Source organism: Lepidochelys kempii, chromosome 4 (assembly GCF_965140265.1).
Source record: "Lepidochelys kempii isolate rLepKem1 chromosome 4, rLepKem1.hap2, whole genome shotgun sequence".
Taxonomy (NCBI): Eukaryota; Metazoa; Chordata; order Testudines; family Cheloniidae; genus Lepidochelys; species Lepidochelys kempii.
Window position 1 is genome coordinate 121,956,730 of NC_133259.1, and position 19,228 is coordinate 121,975,957.

The 19,228-nt window shown below is 43.4% G+C and overlaps 2 protein-coding genes across 4 annotated transcripts in view; one reads left to right on the forward strand and one right to left on the reverse strand.

Annotated features, from left to right (window-relative positions):
• Nucleotides 1-16,511, reverse strand: part of CFAP99 (cilia and flagella associated protein 99) — a 107,892-nt gene extending 91,381 nt beyond the window's left edge. For all 3 annotated transcript variants that reach the window (XM_073342717.1, XM_073342716.1, XM_073342715.1), the window contains exons 1-2: nucleotides 16,432-16,511; nucleotides 10,791-10,918 (exon numbers count right to left, since the gene is read on the reverse strand). In XM_073342717.1, coding sequence (XP_073198818.1) covers nucleotides 10,791-10,910 — 120 coding nt within the window. In that variant the 5' untranslated portion in view covers nucleotides 10,911-10,918; nucleotides 16,432-16,511. The remainder of the gene's footprint in view (nucleotides 1-10,790; nucleotides 10,919-16,431) is intronic.
• A 508-nt stretch (nucleotides 16,512-17,019) lies between these two features.
• Nucleotides 17,020-19,228, forward strand: part of ZFYVE28 (zinc finger FYVE-type containing 28) — a 309,168-nt gene continuing 306,959 nt past the window's right edge. Inside the window, exon 1 of the mRNA XM_073342720.1 lies at nucleotides 17,020-17,404. Coding sequence (XP_073198821.1) covers nucleotides 17,366-17,404 — 39 coding nt within the window. The 5' untranslated portion in view covers nucleotides 17,020-17,365. The remainder of the gene's footprint in view (nucleotides 17,405-19,228) is intronic.

Genomic DNA, 19,228 nt, shown 5'->3' on the forward strand with positions numbered 1-19,228 from the left:
ATACATACAGATAAGTTGGAAGTTGCCATACAAACTGTGAGAGGCTAATTAGTTAAGTTGAGCTATTATCAGCAGGAGGAAAAACTTTTGTAGTGATAATCAAGATGGCACATTTAGACAGTTGACAAGAAGGTGTGAGGATACTTAACTTTAGGGAAATAGATTCAATATGTATAATGATCCAGCCACTCCCAGTCTCTATTCAAACCCAAGTTAATGGTATCTAGTTTACATATTAATTCAAGCTCAGCAGTTTCTCGTTGGAGAAATGGACCGCTTGTGTGGATTGGTCTAGGCTGAGCTTGATGGTGGGATGGAAATTGTTGAAATCATGGTGGAATTCCTCAAGGACTTCTTTTCCATGGGTCCAGATGATGAAGATGTCATCAATGTAGCGCAAATAGAGTAGGTGTGTTAGGGGACAAGCGCTAAGGAAGCGTTGTTCTAAGTCAGCCTTAGTGGTCCATTTCCTGGACACTACTGTACTAATAAGCGATGGTCACATAAACACCACCCTATTCCGGAAACCTACTAACCGCTATACTTACCTACATGCCTCCAGCTTCCATCCAGGACACACCACATGATCCATTGTCTACAGCCAAGCTCTAAGATACAACTGCATTTGCTCCAATCCCTCAGACAGAGACAAACACCCACAAGATCTCTATCAAGTCTCTAAGGTGCCACAAGTACTCCTGTTCTTTTTGCGGATACAGACTAACATGGCTGCTACTCTGAAACCTGTTATTATGGTAAAGGTACTCTTCACATGGGTAACTGCATGAGGGTTTGCCAGATTGAGTTCTATATTAAAATGTCATCTGTTACCATAGCAAAAGCTAATGGTTCTAATAGTTTCAACAGGAAAATGAGGACTATTTTGGGTCCACAACAGTACCTGTGCCACTTCACGTTCTTATTATGTTTCCATGACTTTAGCCGTATTCATAATAATCAGAATATGACTTTTCCTAAAAACACTCTGGATAAGACAGAATTATTTTTGGCAGATTGTCTTTGCTAGACTTTATGGAATAAGTGTTTGAATGAAGAGAGGGAGGTTAGTTAGGACACATGGTCAACGTGTGGTATGAAGAAGCCATAAAGAGGAGAGTGAGAAGGATATCAAAGGATTGTTTAAGAAGGCATATTAGGAGGAGTGTTAGCATTGACAGGAGAATAGTACAAAATGTCAGCAGGGATGTGGCCTTCAAGGTGAGTACAAGATATTAAACTGCTTTATACTTATTAACTAAAAGAATCGAGATATATTTTAAAAAATCCAGTGTGAAGTGTTAACTGGGCTATTCAGACTGAATAGCACTTTGATGCCAAACAGGTCACACATATAAACACAAGCCTTTGCTTGCAGTTAACATTTGGTTTTATGAACTTTGATGCCCACAGTCTGATGCCTGGTCTACACTACGGGGTTAGGTCGAATTTAGCCACTTTAGGATGATTTTAAAATGAATGCGTCCACACAACCAACCCCATTCCGTCGACCTAAAGGGCTCTTAAAATAGACTTCTGTACTCCTCCCCGATGAGGGGAGTAGTGCTAAAATTGACCTTGCTGGGTCGAATTTTGGGGTAGTGAGGACGCAAATCGACGGTATTGGCCTCCAGGAGCTACCCCAGAGTGCTCCATTGTGACTGCTCTGGACAGCACTTTGAACTCCGATGTACTAGCCAGGTACACAGGAAAAGCCCTGGGAACTTTTGAATTTCATTTCCTGTTTGGTCAGCATGGCGAACTCAGCAGCACAGGTGACCATGCAGTCCCCACAGAATTGTAGAGCGTAGAATGTCTCTACGCTCCCCCTATCATCTCCGTCCCTGAGGTTATCGCAGATTAGAAGGCGAAAAAAAAGCACTTGCGATGACATGTTTTCCGAGATCATGCAGTCCTCCCGATAGGGCACAGCCTAATGCGTGGAGGGATGCAGTGGCAGAGGCCAGGAAAGAATTAAGTGAGCGCGAAAAGCGGAGGCAGGACATGATGCTGATGCTGATGCTAATGGACATGATGAAGCATCTGTTGGGGGAGCAAACGGACATGATGAAACATCTGTTGGAGCTGCAGGAAAGCCAACAAGAGCATAGACCCCCACTGCATCCACTGTATAACCACCTACTCTCCTCCCCATGTTCCATAGCCTCCTCACCCAGATGCCCAAGAACGTGTGGGGGAGGCTCCAGGCACCTAGCCACTCCACTCCAGAGGATGGCCCAAGCAACAGAAGGCTGTCATTCAAACAGTTTGATTTTTAGTGTGGCTACAATAAGCAATGTGGCCTTGTCCTTCCCTCCTCCCCCACCCCACCCGTACTACCTTGTCCGTTCTCTTTTTTTTAATTAATAAAGAAAGAATGCATGGTTTCAAAACAATAGTTACTTTATTTCAAAGGGGGGAGCATGGTTGGCTTACAGGGAATTAAAATCAACAAAGGGGGTGGGTTTGCATCAAGGAGAAACACACACAAGTGTCACACTGAAGCCTGGCCAGTCATGAAACTGGTTTTCAAAGCCTCTCTGATGCGCAGCGCACCTTGCTGTGCTCTTCTAATCACCCTGGTGTCTGGCTGCTCAAAAATCGGACGCCAGATGATTTGACTCAACCTCCCACCCCGCCATAAACGTCTCCCCCTTACTCTCACAGATATTATGGAGCACACAGCAAGCAGCAATAACAATGGGAATGTTGGTTACGCTGAGGTCTGACCTAGTCAGCAAATAGCGCCAGCGAGCTTTTAAACATTCAAAGGCACATTCTACCACCATTCTGCACTTGCTCAGCCTATAGTTGAACTGCTCCTTAGTACGGTCCAGGCTTCATGAGCCATGGGAGCAAGGGGTAGGCACAACCACACAGTGCTGCTAGCTGGGAGACCAGCCTGAGGCAGAAGCCTCCAGGATATTCCAGGCAGGACTGAATCTCCATGAGACAAAACTTAAAGAAGAGAATGACCTGGAGTCTCTGGCTCCCATTTGGTGCTCTAAGAGGAGGATAGCCATGTCTGTCCAGGTGCCCCTGATCGACCTCACCGAGGTCTGCCAGGAGCACCCAGGAGACGTACGATGGCTATCAGTCCTACTGCACCGTCTGCCACGAAGGTAAGGAGCTGCTGCTGTGTAGCAATGCAGTACCGTGTCTGCCAGCAGCACCCAGGAGACATACGGTGATGGTGAGCTGAGTGGGCTCCATGCTTGCTGTGGTATGGCGTCTGCACGGGTAACCCAGGAAAAAAGGCGTGAAATGATTGTCTGTCGTTGCTTTCACAGAAGGAGGGAGAAAGGGAGGCCTGACGACATGTACCCAAAACCACCCGTGACAATGTTTTTGCCCCATCAGGCATTGGGAGCTAAACCCAGAATTCCAATGGGCAGCGGAGACTGTGGGAACTGTGGAATAGCTACCCACAGTGCACTGCTCTGTAAGTCGATGCTAGCCACGGTAGTGAGGACGCACTCCGCCGACTTAATGTGCTTAGTGTGGACATATGCAATCGACTGTATAAAATCGGTTTCTAAAAATTGACTTCTATAAAATCGACCTAATTTCATAGTGTAGACATACCCTATGTCCAAGATCAAAGTTTAAAAACTTAACAGCACGTCTGCTGTCACTACAAACTGTATATTATACTATTTAACCTTTGTTCTCACTGAAAATATTCCAGCCAATTTAATTAAGTTAATTTAAAATATAATAAATCTTTAGGTTGCAACTAATTTAATTATAATAAATCAAAATGTAGATTTCTTCTTAAGAGTTGATTAAGTCTGATAATTCAAAGGGACCTGTGATGGGATATCTATCCCACATAGGTGGTGAAAGGGTTAATGTGGCCTGGAGAGGCTAGTTAATCCACCTGGTTGTACCTGGTGGGTGGCCCAGGCTTAATAAAAGATGAAGCACAGCCGGAAAGGAGATGTGTGGTTTGTATAAAGAGAGGAAGACTAGAGTAAAAGGGAGGATGTAAAGGGACAAACTCTGCCAGTTCCCCCTCAGCAGTACAGCGTAGAACCTGGAGAGACCCAGAGCAGCTACCAGGGTGGAGTAACTTCTGGTGGTGAGCCCTGACAAAACGGTAGGACCTGGATCTCCAGAGAAGAAACTCAGGCGGATGTTTAATTGAAGAGGGGCTTCGGGAGTGATTTTACACCCTTAGGGAGGCCCTGATGGAAGAGGGCAGCAGAGGTGAAGGAGACTCCTGCAGTGGGGCTAAGAGAATGCCAATTGACAGGCAGATGGCCTTGAGCGGAAGACAGATGTGGAGGATCCAGAGTAAAGCCTAGACTCCAGGGAGGTAGCTCTTGATGGAACTCTTCCTCCTTTTCAGAGGAATGGAGAGCTAAAGAAGACACAGGATGGATTAAAGTTTAAGCTTGAGCGAGGGGGCAGAAGTTGCTTTCATTGTGTTTTGGTTTTGAGTTAGGTTAAAAGATTCCAGGCAGAATCCCTGGGGCCATTCTCTGACAGAGGAGTGGAAGGGAAGAGGAGCCCTGGAGGGTGGCAGATGGTGTACAGATGACCAATGTTGTATGGGACACTGTTTGTTTGAGACGTTGGTACCCCACAAGGAGAGAGCCTTTAAAGTGTTTGGAGGGTCAAACTATGAGAAGAGGTGAACCACTGTGGGACTGCAGCAATTGTCAGTAGGTGGTGTTAGCTAGGAGAGAGCTAGGAGAGAGCTGCTACACTACACCCTGCCAGGGGGAGGTGCTCTAGCAGTGAGTTCACCCTTCTACAGTACCAATGCATGGAAAAAATCCCTTTTAGAACATGACATACACAGCATGGGGATATTAAGTATTCCATAAAAGAGATCTAGTGTGGTTAAGGATGCTGAATTAATTATAGACTAATTTTGATCACTGATTTCTAATCATGTCAAACAATGTTTATCTGATGCTTTCCACGGTAAACATCTGATGAAGTGAGCTGTAGCTCACGAAAGCTCATGCTCAAATAAATTGGTTAGTCTCTAAGGTGCCACAAGTACTCCTTTTCTTTTTGCGAATACAGACTAACACGGCTGTTCCTCTGAAACCTATCCAAAAATAGAAATCTTTAACCACATTTCATTTAGAATGATCATAACACAAGGAGTAGGAGTTTTCTCTTATTTATAAAAAATTGTGTCCACAAGGCTGGCACATCTTCACTGCACTTGTGTCCCTTTGCATTTGACTCCTCATTCTTTTTTTGCCACTTTACTCTCCTTCATTTTTAACATGTATTTGTCTGCCCGTCTCTTCTTGTTTTCCTTCAATTCACTACACAATCCCTTCTTACCATCTAACTTAAAAATATAGTAGGCAAGAGGTCTCCCCAGGGCTGACCCTATGTTACTTGTGGATTGATGGACGGGGATACAACCTGGCTTGCTCAAAGTAGCTCCCTGACTCTCTCCCTGAACACCAAACTCAACCTTCTCTTCAGAGCATATTCACAATCATCATCTTTGTGAGTAAGAATCCTGAATTAGAATCTAAAACCTTGGCTTGTCTTTCTGACATTTTGTGGATGCCTAATGGTCAGCTCAATTTCAACATGGCTAAAATAATACTCATAATCTTCCCTGACCAACACCTCCCTGCTATCTACTTTCTTGATCACTGTGGTCACCACCACCCTGCCAGTCACTCAGGCTTGTTATATGGTGTCATCTTTGGCTCTCACCTCCCTTAGCTCCTCACATCCTACGTCTAAATCTTGCTGATTGTTTCTGAAAAACATCTCTAAGTTCACACAGCTAAAACTCTGATCCAGATTCTCATCCTATTGTGTCTTGATTACTGAAACATCCACTTCTCTGGTCTGGATAAAAGTAGGGTTGCCAGCTTTCTAATTGTAGAAAACTGAAAACCCTTGCCCTGCCCCTTCCCAGAGGCCCCACCCCTTCTCTAAGGCCCCACCCCTTGCTCACTTCATCCCCCCTCCCTCCGTTCCTCGGTTTCCCCCACCCTTGCTCACTTGCTCATTTTCACTGGGCTGGGGCAGGAGGCTGGGGTGCGGGAGGGGCTGAGGGCTCCAGCTGGGGGTGTGGGCTCTGGGGTAGGGCCAGGGATGAGGTGTTTGGGGTGCAGGAAGGGGTTCTGGGCTGTGGCTGAGGGATTCAGCGTGTGGGAGGGGGCTCAGGGCTGGCGCAGGGGGTTGGGAGGGGGTGCAGGCTCTGGGAGGGAGTTTGGGTGCGGGAGGGGATTCTGACCTGGGGTTGGGACACAGAAGGGGGTTCGTGGTGTGGGTTCCATATGGTGCTGACCTCAGGCAGCTCCCAGGAAGTGGCCAGCATGTCCTTCCAGCTCCAAGATGGCCAGCAGGCTTTGCGTGCTGCCCCCGTCCACAGGTGTTGCCCTCGCAGCTCCCAGCAGCCAATGGGAGCTGTGAAGCCAGGGCTCGGGGTGGTGCCTGAGGGTGGAGGTAGCACGTGGAGCCCCCCTGATCGCCCCTCCGCCTAGGAGCCAGAGGGACATGCCAGCTGCTTCCTGAGAGCCAAGCATGGAACCTGCCTGCCCTGCTAGTGCTGTGGCCAACTGGACTTGTAGCGGCGTGGACAGCTGTGCTGACCAGAGCCACCAGGGACCGTTTTTGACCAGGCGTTCCGGTCAAAAACTGGATGCCTGGCAACCCTAGATATTGCTGAAAAGATCATTCTTCTAGCCTATCACTTTGACCATTTCATCTTCTTTTTTTTTGTCCCTCTTCACAACGTAGCCTATAAAAGTGAGGTTTTTGTTAAATAGAACTGTAATAGAAATGTGCTCAAATGTAAGTAGAAAATAGGGTTTGGGGGCCTAAATTTAGTCTTGATAATAATGAGGCCTGGTAAATGATGAAGTGACAGCTCAGAGATAAATTGGGACATCACCCCTGGTCATATTGTAAACATTTTTGGTTCTAAATGGTTTTAACAAAATTTTTAGATGAAATGTGAATGTTTTGGAAGGATGCTATCTCTCTATCTTGATAGTTGTAGGAAAGGCATTTATGCAGGGGTTTAATATTAAATAGCCAATGAGGGAGTAGAAGGTATTTTTATAATGTTAGTGGAAATATAAATATGGTAAAAGGCAAGCTTAATGTTAATGAAGGAGTGTTATAATTATACAAAGGGTAGTATGCTAATTTAAAATTAGCACACTCATGCACCATCAGGGTATCATTAGAGAAATGATTATATATCCATTCTTCTCATCCAGGGACTTATCACCCCTGGATATACCATTTCAGCTTGGAATGTGAGTATAAAATGCAGTGTATAGTTATTTTGTAATGCCTGTTTGCTTTAACTAATTTTATTTTAAATAGAATTAAAAACGTTATCACTTGTTTCATTCTCAGTGCTCCACTAAATTAAATGTATCTGTAACTATGCTGGAGGCTCAAACCTAAAGAATTTAATTTGGTTATTGGTATTATTTATTTTTTAAAATAATTAGAAATATTTAAATCAAAGCGTATAGCTGGCTCCCCTTGCATCAAACTACTTATCCTTACTTTCAAGGCCTTTCAGGACCTACCCCTACCCTACTTATTTCTTATGCACTGTTGATGTGTCGACTCCCATGTCCATTTGGTCAATGATTCCAACTTCCATTCTCCATTTGTTACATTTGCTCATAAGCATCTTTGTGCTTTCTCCCATGCTGCCGCTCGTGCTTGGGAGAAGGAGCTCTCTGCAAACATCCACAATGTTAACTCATTATTCTCCTTCACATCTCTCCTTAAAACTCTTATTTGCTGTCATGTGTACAAAAAACTTAATAGTTAGGTTGCTGGTGTGCAGTGACCACTCTGTATCATGGGGATGATTGTCTGTCCCCATTTGTCTGTCTGTATCCATCTACTGTTTCTTGTCTTATATTTAGACTGCAAGCTCTTTGGGGCAGAGTCCATCTTTTTGTTTATTTATACAGACCCCAGCACCATGGGGTCCTGCCCATGACTAGGGGTTCTAGGTGACACAGTAATGCAAATAATAAATAACTCCGAAGAGAGTTTTCCAAATGTGACTGCAAGGCTCTGCTGATGCATTATCAAAGCAAACTGTGTAAATGAGACCTATCCCAGAATGTACTGTAGATGGCATCAAATCTAATCAAAAGTACACTGTTAGAGCTACCTTCGTTCTTTGCATCTCAGGGCACCTTGCAAGATAATAAAATTAAATTTTAAATAGCAGCTCACAATTATGACTAACCCAGTCAGATGATATTTGGATTGATAATGTTTTATAGTTTATAAATATGGAGCCAAATTCTGCTCTTAGACACACCAATATAAATCCAGAATAACTCCACTCCATCTATGACTGAAGAACATTGTAGCCACACAAATATCCATAGATGCTAGGAAATTAATAACACAGTTTAAATAAGGACTTCTGGAGATCAAGCAGAAAAAGAATTTGCTATCAGAAGTGTAAAGTATTGACTTACAAGAAGAATCTATTTATAATGAAAGTCCTTGTACAACACCAATTTTGGATTTAACTGATAATAAAGCAGAAAATATTTTAATTCTGACTTTCAAGAATTTGTGACACTGATAAAATGCAAATGACAGGTGACAAAAGAGAGGAGAGAAGTCATATACGAAGGTGCTAAAGTCTATTTTTTCCCCCAGATAACAACCCGTTATGCAAAATAAGAGGAAAGAATAAATCACAATCAAAGCTTTCCTTGAAGAATGAATAATAACTGGCATGGTTTCTACAGTGACTTTTATACAAAAAGGGATCTTATTTTCAGGGATAAAATGACAGCAAAAATACTCGGGGGAGAAGAGTAAAGAAAAAGGAGGATTTAGACAGTGCAAGTATCAGAGTGACTTGCCATATCCCTAGATTCAGCTGTTCTCCCTGTTCCTCCTTTTTTAAAAAGGATGTGTAAGAAAGTTTTATTCATTTGTCCGTAATGGAGGCAGGTGCTTCTTTTGTCTTTGTACCTCCCACTCTAGAGCGGCAAGTACAATCTAACTGTTCAATAAATGTGAAGAGATGTCAACACCTCTGTATATAACACTTTCCCTCCTTTCCTCCAATCTTCCGCCAAAATTGTGAATGAACAATTTAAACTTCCTTATTCTTTGCTTACGAAGAGAAAAGTCAACATTACTCAAATGAAATTTCCTATCAAAATTATTCTGAGTCAATATATTTCAGGTGTGAAATAAATGCAATAAAAAGTGTTCATTATACAATTTTCATGCCAAAATCTGCTCTATTACACTGGTACAACTCCACTGCAGTGACTTAAAAGGGACTGCCCAAGTGTAAATAAAAGCATTGTGTGGCCCATGATATCTACCGCCAAGAGGTTGTCTTGATGAAATAACCCATCCGAGCATTGTAATGGAGATTTCAGCTCCAGACCCTGTAGAACAACTAAGAAAACAGTAGTAGGAAACAAGACCCTTTTTAAAAAAAAGTGTTGATGGTAAACAAAACATTACCATTTAAACAAAACACAAACAGGGTTAACTTTGAACCTTAGCCTGAAGTCCTTGGGCCTGATTTCCACTGCTTAGCACTCTGTAGCTATTTACACCTGTACAAAGAGGGTTTAAAAGACTATCAGGTTAAAATGGTAGCATTTGATACCTGCTTTGTACAGATGGAAATGACTACATAAGGTGCAAGGCTGTGGAGAATCAGCCCCATGTACTGATCCCAGTTGAAGTACTGACCAGTTAAGGACTGTTGTGGTATTGCTCGGGTGACCATACATTTTGGTTCTGGACCATAAATACAACTTTTTGCATTGTTCCAGTTGGTTTAAACTACATTGGCCAGAAGGATGTCTAGCTTCTCTCCAACCTCTCTTCTTTCCTTTTCACTGAAGTCAGACACACCACCCTCCCTATCTCTAAGCTTCCTTTGCTCCCTCTTTGATTCTGTGGCCCTCTTTGATTCTGTGGCACTGCCTGCAGCATATAGACAATCTGAGGCAGAATAAAAGAAAAGCAGGAGGCTGCCTGGCAAGTGCCACACTGAGCCCAACATAGAGGCAGCTTCTGGGCTTGATTTCAGTAGAAGTGAAAAGGGGAAGCAGCACTGGAATGGGAGCCAGGGACCAGCAAAAGGAGGTTGAATGAAAGTAAATAGGATGATGGTAATATGCACCCATCAATTGCACGTCCTCACCACTAACCAATCCCATGTCACTTACTCCTGCCCATCTAACTACAGTATCTGTCTAAGGAGGTTATGGTGCCCATTACTGGAGTATCTGAGCACCTCTCAACTTCTTGTAAGGTAGGGAAGTGCTATTTATTCCCATTTTTACAGATTGGGAACTGAGGACAGAGGCTAAGGGACTTACCCAAGGTCACACACAATCTGTAGAGGATCATGGACTTGAATCTACATCTCCTGAGTGCTAGTACCCTGGACCTTCATTCCTCTCTCTTCCTCTAGTCCCCCATGACAAACACTGTCAGTTATCAACCTCTCTCCCATCCTTGCTCACACAAACAATCCCCCTTTTCATCCACCCTTTCCTATTTCCAGTACCTGCCACCACTGAACCTCCAGGCCACTGTATCTCAACCAAAGCCTCTCACACCAGTTCCCTGGCTCCTGGTGATTACTATAAGAAAGTTGCCCTGGTTTGGGGTTTGAAAATTTGGTCACCCTAGCTATAGGTTAACATTATAAAATATGTAAGAAAATGCAGTGAAATTCAAAATATCACATTAGAGAAAGGACATCTTTATATTTAAAAAAACTCCCATTAAAACTGTGAAATCCACCTAGGATAAACTGGCACTTACTGTACCTGTAAAACTTTAGCTGACTCATCCAAGAGATGCTCTACGCTCTCATTTTCAGGATTAAATTTGTTGAGCTGCTGGACCACTATTTCAATATGTTTTCCAGGGCTAGCCATCTTCACCATGCAAAGTCCTATAAATAAAGTAAATCATTAAATTTGTATGGCTCCTTCAATTGCAGCATAATGTATGTTGATAGGCTTGCAGAGACACGCATACTGCAGTAACGTAAATAGGAACATTCAGGTCAAGCGTTCAAAATCCCAATTGCCCAACCAGAAAGGCTAACAGAAGGAATGAACAGACAATATAAGCATCAATAAAATAAATAAGTGACAAATTATGAGGCCTCTTTTATTCTGACAATGTCTCTTTAATGATCATTAGGATAACATTTTCAACTAATTTCAATAGCAGATTATTGGGTGAAGTATATCTAAAACTTGTATTGGAGAGAAACAGTAACTCTAGCATGCATACTTTATGGGCCAATTTCTGCGCTAATTTAACTCACAGAACTTTCCTATTGAGATGTAACTGAAGACAGAACTTTAGTCTTAAATCCAATCTTAGGGAAAATACTCTCAAAATTGCACACTACCCCCTTACTCTGTTCCCTTTCCCACCTGATCCCTAGACTTAAAAGAAGTCTCTGTCCTGAGAACGTTTGTCTGTACATCACCATGCCTGTTTACATTGCCAGGTAAACATAATAATGTTCAGTGAGTAAAGTAATTATCTTGGTCCAGCCATGCGAACCAAAATTATCACAAATTTAATTTTTTCATAGTGAAAATAAAATGTTAAAAAAACCTCCCAAATCTTGTATTTAACATATATCATACACTTCTGTTAAAAAAGAATGCTTGATCAAGATTCTAAAAGGCTGTTAGAATACTTCCTAATACAAAGTTTCTGTACCTCACCTTCCAGCACTACTGCATTTCACTATAATTTTCATAACATGTTTAAATACTAATCTCAAACTGTTGAAAGGAAAATGAGTTTGTGTGTGATTATGTTTAATATGGGCATATAGCTAACAGATCTGATCAAAACACAACTGCTAACTAGTAAGACAGTTTCTGAGCAGTTTTATTATTATATAAATTTTATAAAGCAATTATATAAAGCTACATCATGTCTTTAAGGGACAGTCTAGAAGTGAGTGGTGCTGCAGAATCATACTGCCACAGAAAAAGCATTAGGAAGAATTCTGCTTCAGGGAAAACGCCTCCCAGAACCATCCAGTGTGCAAGAGGGGAATATTCACTTCTATATCCTTTTATGTGGTATAGTTTGCTCCACCCCGAATGACAAAATTCTTTCAGGCTCTAAAGATTTAGATAAGGGTGCCAGGTGGAATAGGTATCTATGTGGTTATTCAGACTGACCCAAGGCTTCCAATCCAACTACCATTGAAGTCAAAGGGAGTCTTTCCATCTGCTGTAATGGGAATTGGTTGGGGCCCTCCCCCTCTGAAAATCCTGAGCTTCACACATCCCCAGTAAAAATTAAAAAAATTGAAAATAGTTAAATGAAAACCAAGGTATTTGAAGCTCCATAATTAACTGTCAGACCCCCTGATACAGGTACTATGTAAAAGAAAAAATTTCTTAACAGTAGCAGTTTGGTGAGTTTGACTATATTTAAACAGATTGAGGTTTTATTTTAAAAAATGATCATCAGATTGTTTATTCTTGATGCTGGCTTCAGTCAAATAAAACAGAACCAAATTCACAATAAGGTGGAATGGTATTAAAAATTAGGAGTAAAAACCACAAGCTGGTGCCTTGTTATCCTTCTGTTTGCAAAGTATAATAGGAGATTATATTTTCTAATCCTGAGCTATTAAAAAGTTTTCTGTATCAACAGACATTTTACCCTTCACTACCATATCCAGAATTTCAATTAATAGCCTTAAAAGGTTGCAACCCCATTTACTTCAGTGGAACTACTACACTTTCTTAAATCAGGACCAAATAAGGTTTTTGTGAAATTCAATAAGATTGAGTAGGTGCTGCTCAAAATGACCCAGATGCTTTTTTCGTCTATGTGGCAGAGAAGGAAACAAAACCATGGAAATTGCAAAGAATATAGGGTAAAAAGCTCCACAGAAGGGAAATATGGGTACACCAGAGCATCCCCACTTACCATATAACTTTCTGCACCCCTAACATTTAATCACACCACTTTATGACCATAATCAACTGGAGTTGGGGTACAACTCCTCTTTGCAGCATGCTTTTGTCTTAAGGCAGCATAACTTTAGATGAAAAAGGCTTTTTTTTAAACATACAAGTGGTATGGATGTACAATAACAGTTATTATAATGGAAGCTTTGTGTGCTGACTGGTTAAAGGACCAGACCCTACATTTGATATTTTCCTACATATCCTACCATGAATATATTTTAATGTGTGTAGTTGCATGCTCTGTAACATGCTTAGTAAAAATACTATGCCCTTGTATAGCATTTTTTTATCTGATGATCTCACAGTGCATTCTCACAGCTATTAATCCTTACACAACAACCCTCAGGCAAGTCAATTTTATTATCCTCATTTTACAGATAGGTAAACAAAGGGACAGAGTGATTAGGAGTGGTTATCCAGGGTCACCACAATCAGGGATAAAGGTCAGCAGTCCTACTTCTCAATATTCTGCTCTAAAAAAAAGACACACACTGTCAAAATATTGTAGTCTGTTCTTTTTTTTTTCTATTATATTTATAGACATCTAGTCAGCCACTAGAATTCTGGTTAAACTATACAGTGAACTTGATTTTTTTCCCTTCAGTGATGCACATGATCATACATCTTACCCATTTTTGTCTTATCTCTGTTTTGTCTGTCAAAAGTATACATTTATGGTCATGTATGTAACAGATGCTGTTTGTCTGTGTAAGCCATGTCTACTCGGTGTGGCTAGGCCAACACAATTGATGAACCTGCTACAGCCTTGGTGAAGAGAATTGAATTAGCTTAGGTGGCAAAGATTAAACTATTAAGATCCAGAGGTCCCAGCTCTGATCCCTGTTGCCAATGACCCATCCAGGGGCATTGGCATTACAACTGGTTGCCTCTATAGTGAACTGAACTGGTAAGCCTCTGAACTGCATAACATGCTTGCCTGGCCAGGGACAGTATGTAAGCTATTATGCCTACTTGGTGTGGCACTTTGTGCCCATCTGGTGGTGGCTAGGCCAACTAGACATCTGAGCTTGGTACAGCCACATCTAAGAGAATAGGCTCTTTTAGATCAGGCAGCAGAGGATCATTTATTAAGCTCCAGATGTCCCAAGTTTGATCCCTACTGCTGACTACCCACCCTGGGGTGTAAGTAATTATAACTTCTTTGCCCGGTGATGCCCATTATAGCAGTGGTTCTCAACCTGAGGTCTGCGGACCCAGGGGGGGGTCTGCAGATCCTGGGGGGTCTGCAGACTATGTATAAGAGATCCGTGAAAGGTTGTTGTTACCATAAAATAGTGAAAAGAAAAGGAGTACTTGTGGCACCTTAGAGACTAACCAATTTATTTGAGCATGAGCTTTCGTGAGCTACAGCTCACTTCATCAGATGTTTACCGGTAAACATCTGATGAAGTGAGCTGTAGCTCACGAAAGCTCATGCTCAAATAAATTGGTTAGTCTCTAAGGTGCCACAAGTACTCCTTTTCTTTTTGCGAATACAGACTAACACGGCTGTTCCTCTGAAACCCATAAAATAGTGGCTTTTAACCCTTGGGACTCTGCATAGTATTTTTCCAAATGGGTCTACACCTCCATACAAAAAGTTTTAGGGGTCTGCAAATGTAAAAAGGTTGAGAACCACTGCACTATAGAATGCTTACATGCTAAACAACCCCAGACAATAATAATGTTTCATGTATTTTATAGTGTTGTAGCTATGTTGGTCCCAGGATCTGAGAGACAAGATAGGTGAGGTAATATCTTTTACTGTTGGTGGAAGGAAGAAGAGCTCTGTGTAGCTCAAAAGCTTGTGCTGCCCATCAACAGAAGTTGGTCCAATAAAAGATCTCATGTATTTTTAGTACTTTTCATCTTGAAGGATCCCAAAGTGCTTCAGAAACATGCCTGTGGATATCATCCTGTCTGTCAATGTTATGCTTGTGGAGTAATTTAAGTACAATTTACTTGTCCTATTTTAAGTTTCAGAGTAGCAGCCGTGTTAGTCTGTATTCGCAAAAAGAAAAGGAGGACTTGTGGCACCTTAGAGACTAACCAATTTATTAGAGCATAAGCTTTCGTGAGCTACAGCTCACTTCCTCAGATGCATATCGTGGAAACTGCAGCAGGCTTTATATATACACAGAGAATATGAAACAATACCTATTCCCACCCCACTGTCCTGCTGGTAATAGCTTATCTAAAGTGATTTCCAGCACAAATCCAGGTTTTCTCACCCTCCACCCCCCCACACAAATTCACTCTCCTGCTGGTGATAGCCCATCCAAAGTGACAACTCTTTACACAATGTGCATGACAATCAAGCTGGGCTATTTCCTGCATAAATCCAGGTTCTCACATCCCCCCCACCCCCATACACACACAAACTCACTCTCCTGCTGGTAATAGCTCATCCAAACTGACCACTGCAGGAAATAGCCCAGCTTGATTGTCATGCACATTGTGTAAAGAGTTGTCACTTTGGATGGGCTATCACCAGCAGGAGAGTGAATTTGTGTGGGGGGGTGGAGGGTGAGAAAACCTGGATTTGTGCTGGAAATCACTTTAGATAAGCTATTACCAGCAGGACAGTGGGGTGGGAATAGGTATTGTTTCATATTCTCTGTGTATATATAAAGCCTGCTGCAGTTTCCACGATATGCATCTGAGGAAGTGAGCTGTAGCTCACGAAAGCTTATGCTCTAATAAATTGGTTAGTCTCTAAGGTGCCACAAGTCCTCCTTTTCTTTTTGTCCTATTTTAGTAATTGTATATTGACAAATTAGTTTAAGTAACTGCATGTATACAACATCCCTTCTCTACCCTCTGTTTATTTGTTTGTCTCTCAGCTCCCATGATAGGGACCATGTCTGGAAATTGCCCAGTACATGGTGAGTGTGACCAGGCAGAAATAAGGATGAAAAGCAGCGACCTCTAAAATGGTAGGGGAGGCCAACAGCAAGTCTAATAAGTTCCACAACAGTGTGGGAGAGGGAAAATTTTAGCAAAAGATACTGAGGCAATGCTCTGTTCTTCTAACCAAACAAATAAAGTAAATCAGCCTTCAATTTCTGCACAGGGAGGGTGGACACAACTTGCCTTTTAAGGTTTCATCAGTGCTTAATTTGCAATGAAAGAGGTGCCAGGGCTCTAGCAATGTTGTGTGTGGGTTTTTTTTTGCTAACACTCAGAACTGATGCAGAAAACCCAGAGGTGCCGGGGCTCAGTCCTGGCAAGCCCTGGCACAAAATAAGCACTGGGTTTCATCCTGAAGACTCTCACACAGTGAACTAAATAGCAGCGAGCCTCAAACAGGGGAATGGCTGGGGCGAGCCCTAAACCGGGGTCCCTCTCGGGCGGGCGAAGGGCTGTGGCGGGACATTTGTATTTGAAGTTGAAGGCTTTGAATCCCTGGGCCAGTAGTAAGGGTCCTAGCGAGGCCCAGCCCCCCACTCACCGCTATGGGAGCCGCAGCAGAATCAGCACAGTCCATCTGGAGCGGAGACTACTTGGTTCTCCAGGTAGTGCCCGCAGTGTGCAGGCGCGGAGGCCTCTGGGATTTGTAGTCCACTCAGCCGTCCTCATTCGTGTATTCGAATAGTCCAGGGAGGAGTAAAAAACTACAAGACTAAAAGCAAGATGGCGGCAAATGTTTACATACTGTTGCCTAGTAACTGGTGGTCAGCGGGACCCCAGGTGGTGAATTTTTTTAGCCCCAGAAACTGCCTGAAACCTAATTAACCGGGTTGACTATAATAATTATTTACTTAATATTATTAAGTGGAAGCGTTAATTATTGCCCTGCGACAAGACTACAAGTCCCAGCATACAACTCGCCACCCTTATTTTCAGCGGCCCCTTGAGCTTTGGCGGCGTGGCATGCTGGGAGTTGTAGCCCTCCCCTTCTGAGCTTGCTTAGGGAGAGGGATCCATGTTAAGCAAATGAGCAGCCGAGTGGGCGGGGTCAGCTGGGAGGAGGCCCCTCGCGGCCGCCTTCCAATTGGTCCAAGAACAGAGAGCGCTGGTGAGGGGGTCCGCCCGTGCGCAGGCGCACGGATGAGCGCTGCTGCTGGGAGCTGCTGCTGGTGGCGGCGGCGGCGGAATGTTTTGGGGGCTCTCAATGAAGAGAGGCGCCGCCGTTGCTGGCCGGTGCCTGGGCAGGTCAGCCTGAGGGACACTCCTCCACAGCAGGGCAGAGCCTCCCTCGCGGCTCCTAGCCTGACCGGGGCTTGCCAGCCCCTCAGAGCAGCCTGAGGAGGGGACGGGGTTTCGGCAGGTCCCCCCAGCCGCCTGCGGTGCCGGGGGAGAGGGATCCGCAAACCCTCCCCCCCCCCGCCACCAGCAGCCGGGGGCGGGAAGCGGCCTGAGAGGCTGAGGCGGCCGCGGGGGCGATGATGAACAGGTTCAGAAAGTGGCTCTACAAGCCCAAGGTAAGTTGCGAGCCTGCTGCATCTCCGGCGCGCCGGCTCTGGTTTGGGGGTGTCCATTGTGGGTCAGCCCTTCCTGCGCGCCGGAGGGCGAGGGAGCCCCCCGGTGCCTGTGTGCGCGGCGACGGGCGCGGGAGGCGCCGGCCGGCCGAGGTGCCCTGTCGGATCCCGCGTGTGAGCGGAGTCCTTGGAGGGAGCCTGCCGGGCGTACCTGCCGCGCTGTGCCCAGCCCGTGCACCTACGAGCTGCTGTGGGCAGAGGAGGGAGCATGTTATTGTCTAGGTCTTGCCGGGCAGCGTCAGGGAAGGGGTCCGAGGAGGGGGTCTGGCAGAGCCTCACTTTGTGGGGCTCACCTGGACGGTGTGTGGCGCTCGAAAGGGATTTCGGCAGCCCGCCGCCCTCCCAACCTTGCTTGTCTCTCACGGGCATCCCGTGATTCGCTGTATCTTTAACTTGCAGCCGATTAGATCCTTGGCAGTTGAAGAACATGCGGTTTTTTTTTTTTTTTTTAATTATCAGGTAGACCCAGTTTTAAAAGGGAGGCAGTAGAGATCTATAGAGAAATAGGATTTTGTTTTATTTGTGCTGCTGATAATGATCCACTGTGTTTTCAGAGACAGCAAAAGAGTGCTAGGATTTGCAAGGCACCCGCATTCGAGTGAGCGGTTTCTCTGCGCGTCGGGAAAGCCCTTCAGGCAGCTTATCTGTTCAGGGAGGCGAGATGACAAAGCAGAGCATGTGCTTTATTGTTATTTGGACCTGACAACAAAAGAAGAGGAGGGGGAGGCTTTCGGATGCTGTTCTTGGGGGATAGTTGTCTCATTGGAGGTTCCTTACTGTGTTTGTCTTCCTGTACTGATGTAGAGCTGCTGCTGGTTTAGCTGTGTGAGACTACTACTCTGCCAGTGTAATCTTCACTTTTCACAGTTACTAGGCAGTCCTTTATTCCCTTTGGACTTTTAGTTTCAATTAAACCCATGTAACAGCTGTTTACTGTGTTGCATACAATTCACTCCCAATTTGGAGAGCGAGTAAAACCTTCACATTTGTCAAATGTTGCTAATTCTATATTTTAATGGAATACTACTAAATATATAGGTTTCAGGGTAACAGCCATGTTAGTCTGTATTCGCAAAAAGAAAAGGAGGACTTGTGGCACCTTAGAGACTAACCAATTTATTTGAGCATAAGCTTTCCTGAGCTTCAGCTCACTTCATTGGATGCATCTGTAGCTCACGAAAGCTTATGCTCAAATAAATTGGTTAGTCTCTAAGGTGCCACAAGTCCTCCTTTTCTTTTTACTAAATATATATAAAGTGAGAACTTCTAAGTAAAGATTTTGTTACATTGTGGTTGGATGTCTTCTTGTTTTGCCTCCCAACATTAATTAATTAAAACGTCATAAAGCAAGATTTGTAAAACAGTTTACACCAGAATTATCAGAAGCTTCTGGGATAGGTAAAGTAATGGTAGGAGAGCAGTATTCTCTTTTGTATGACACTCTTGTCATAAACGAAAGGATGTTAATATTTTTGAACAGCTTACTGATGTCTAGGTGATGAATGGAATGCCCTGATACTGTAGTTGTGTTTATGTTCTCAAGTACCTAATTTAACTCTTGTAAATGTCACTATTTTTCTTTAAGTTTTAATTTTAATATGGTGTAAAGTCTCATTAAATCTTTCAGACATGGTTGCTACTTTCATCCAAATAGTAAGAACCAGTCCTTTTGTCATTTTATTGTATATTGGGATGATGCTATAAATAATAGTTTATTTGTTTGCTGGTTTTGTAGAATTTCATATATAATTTAATCCTGATTAACAC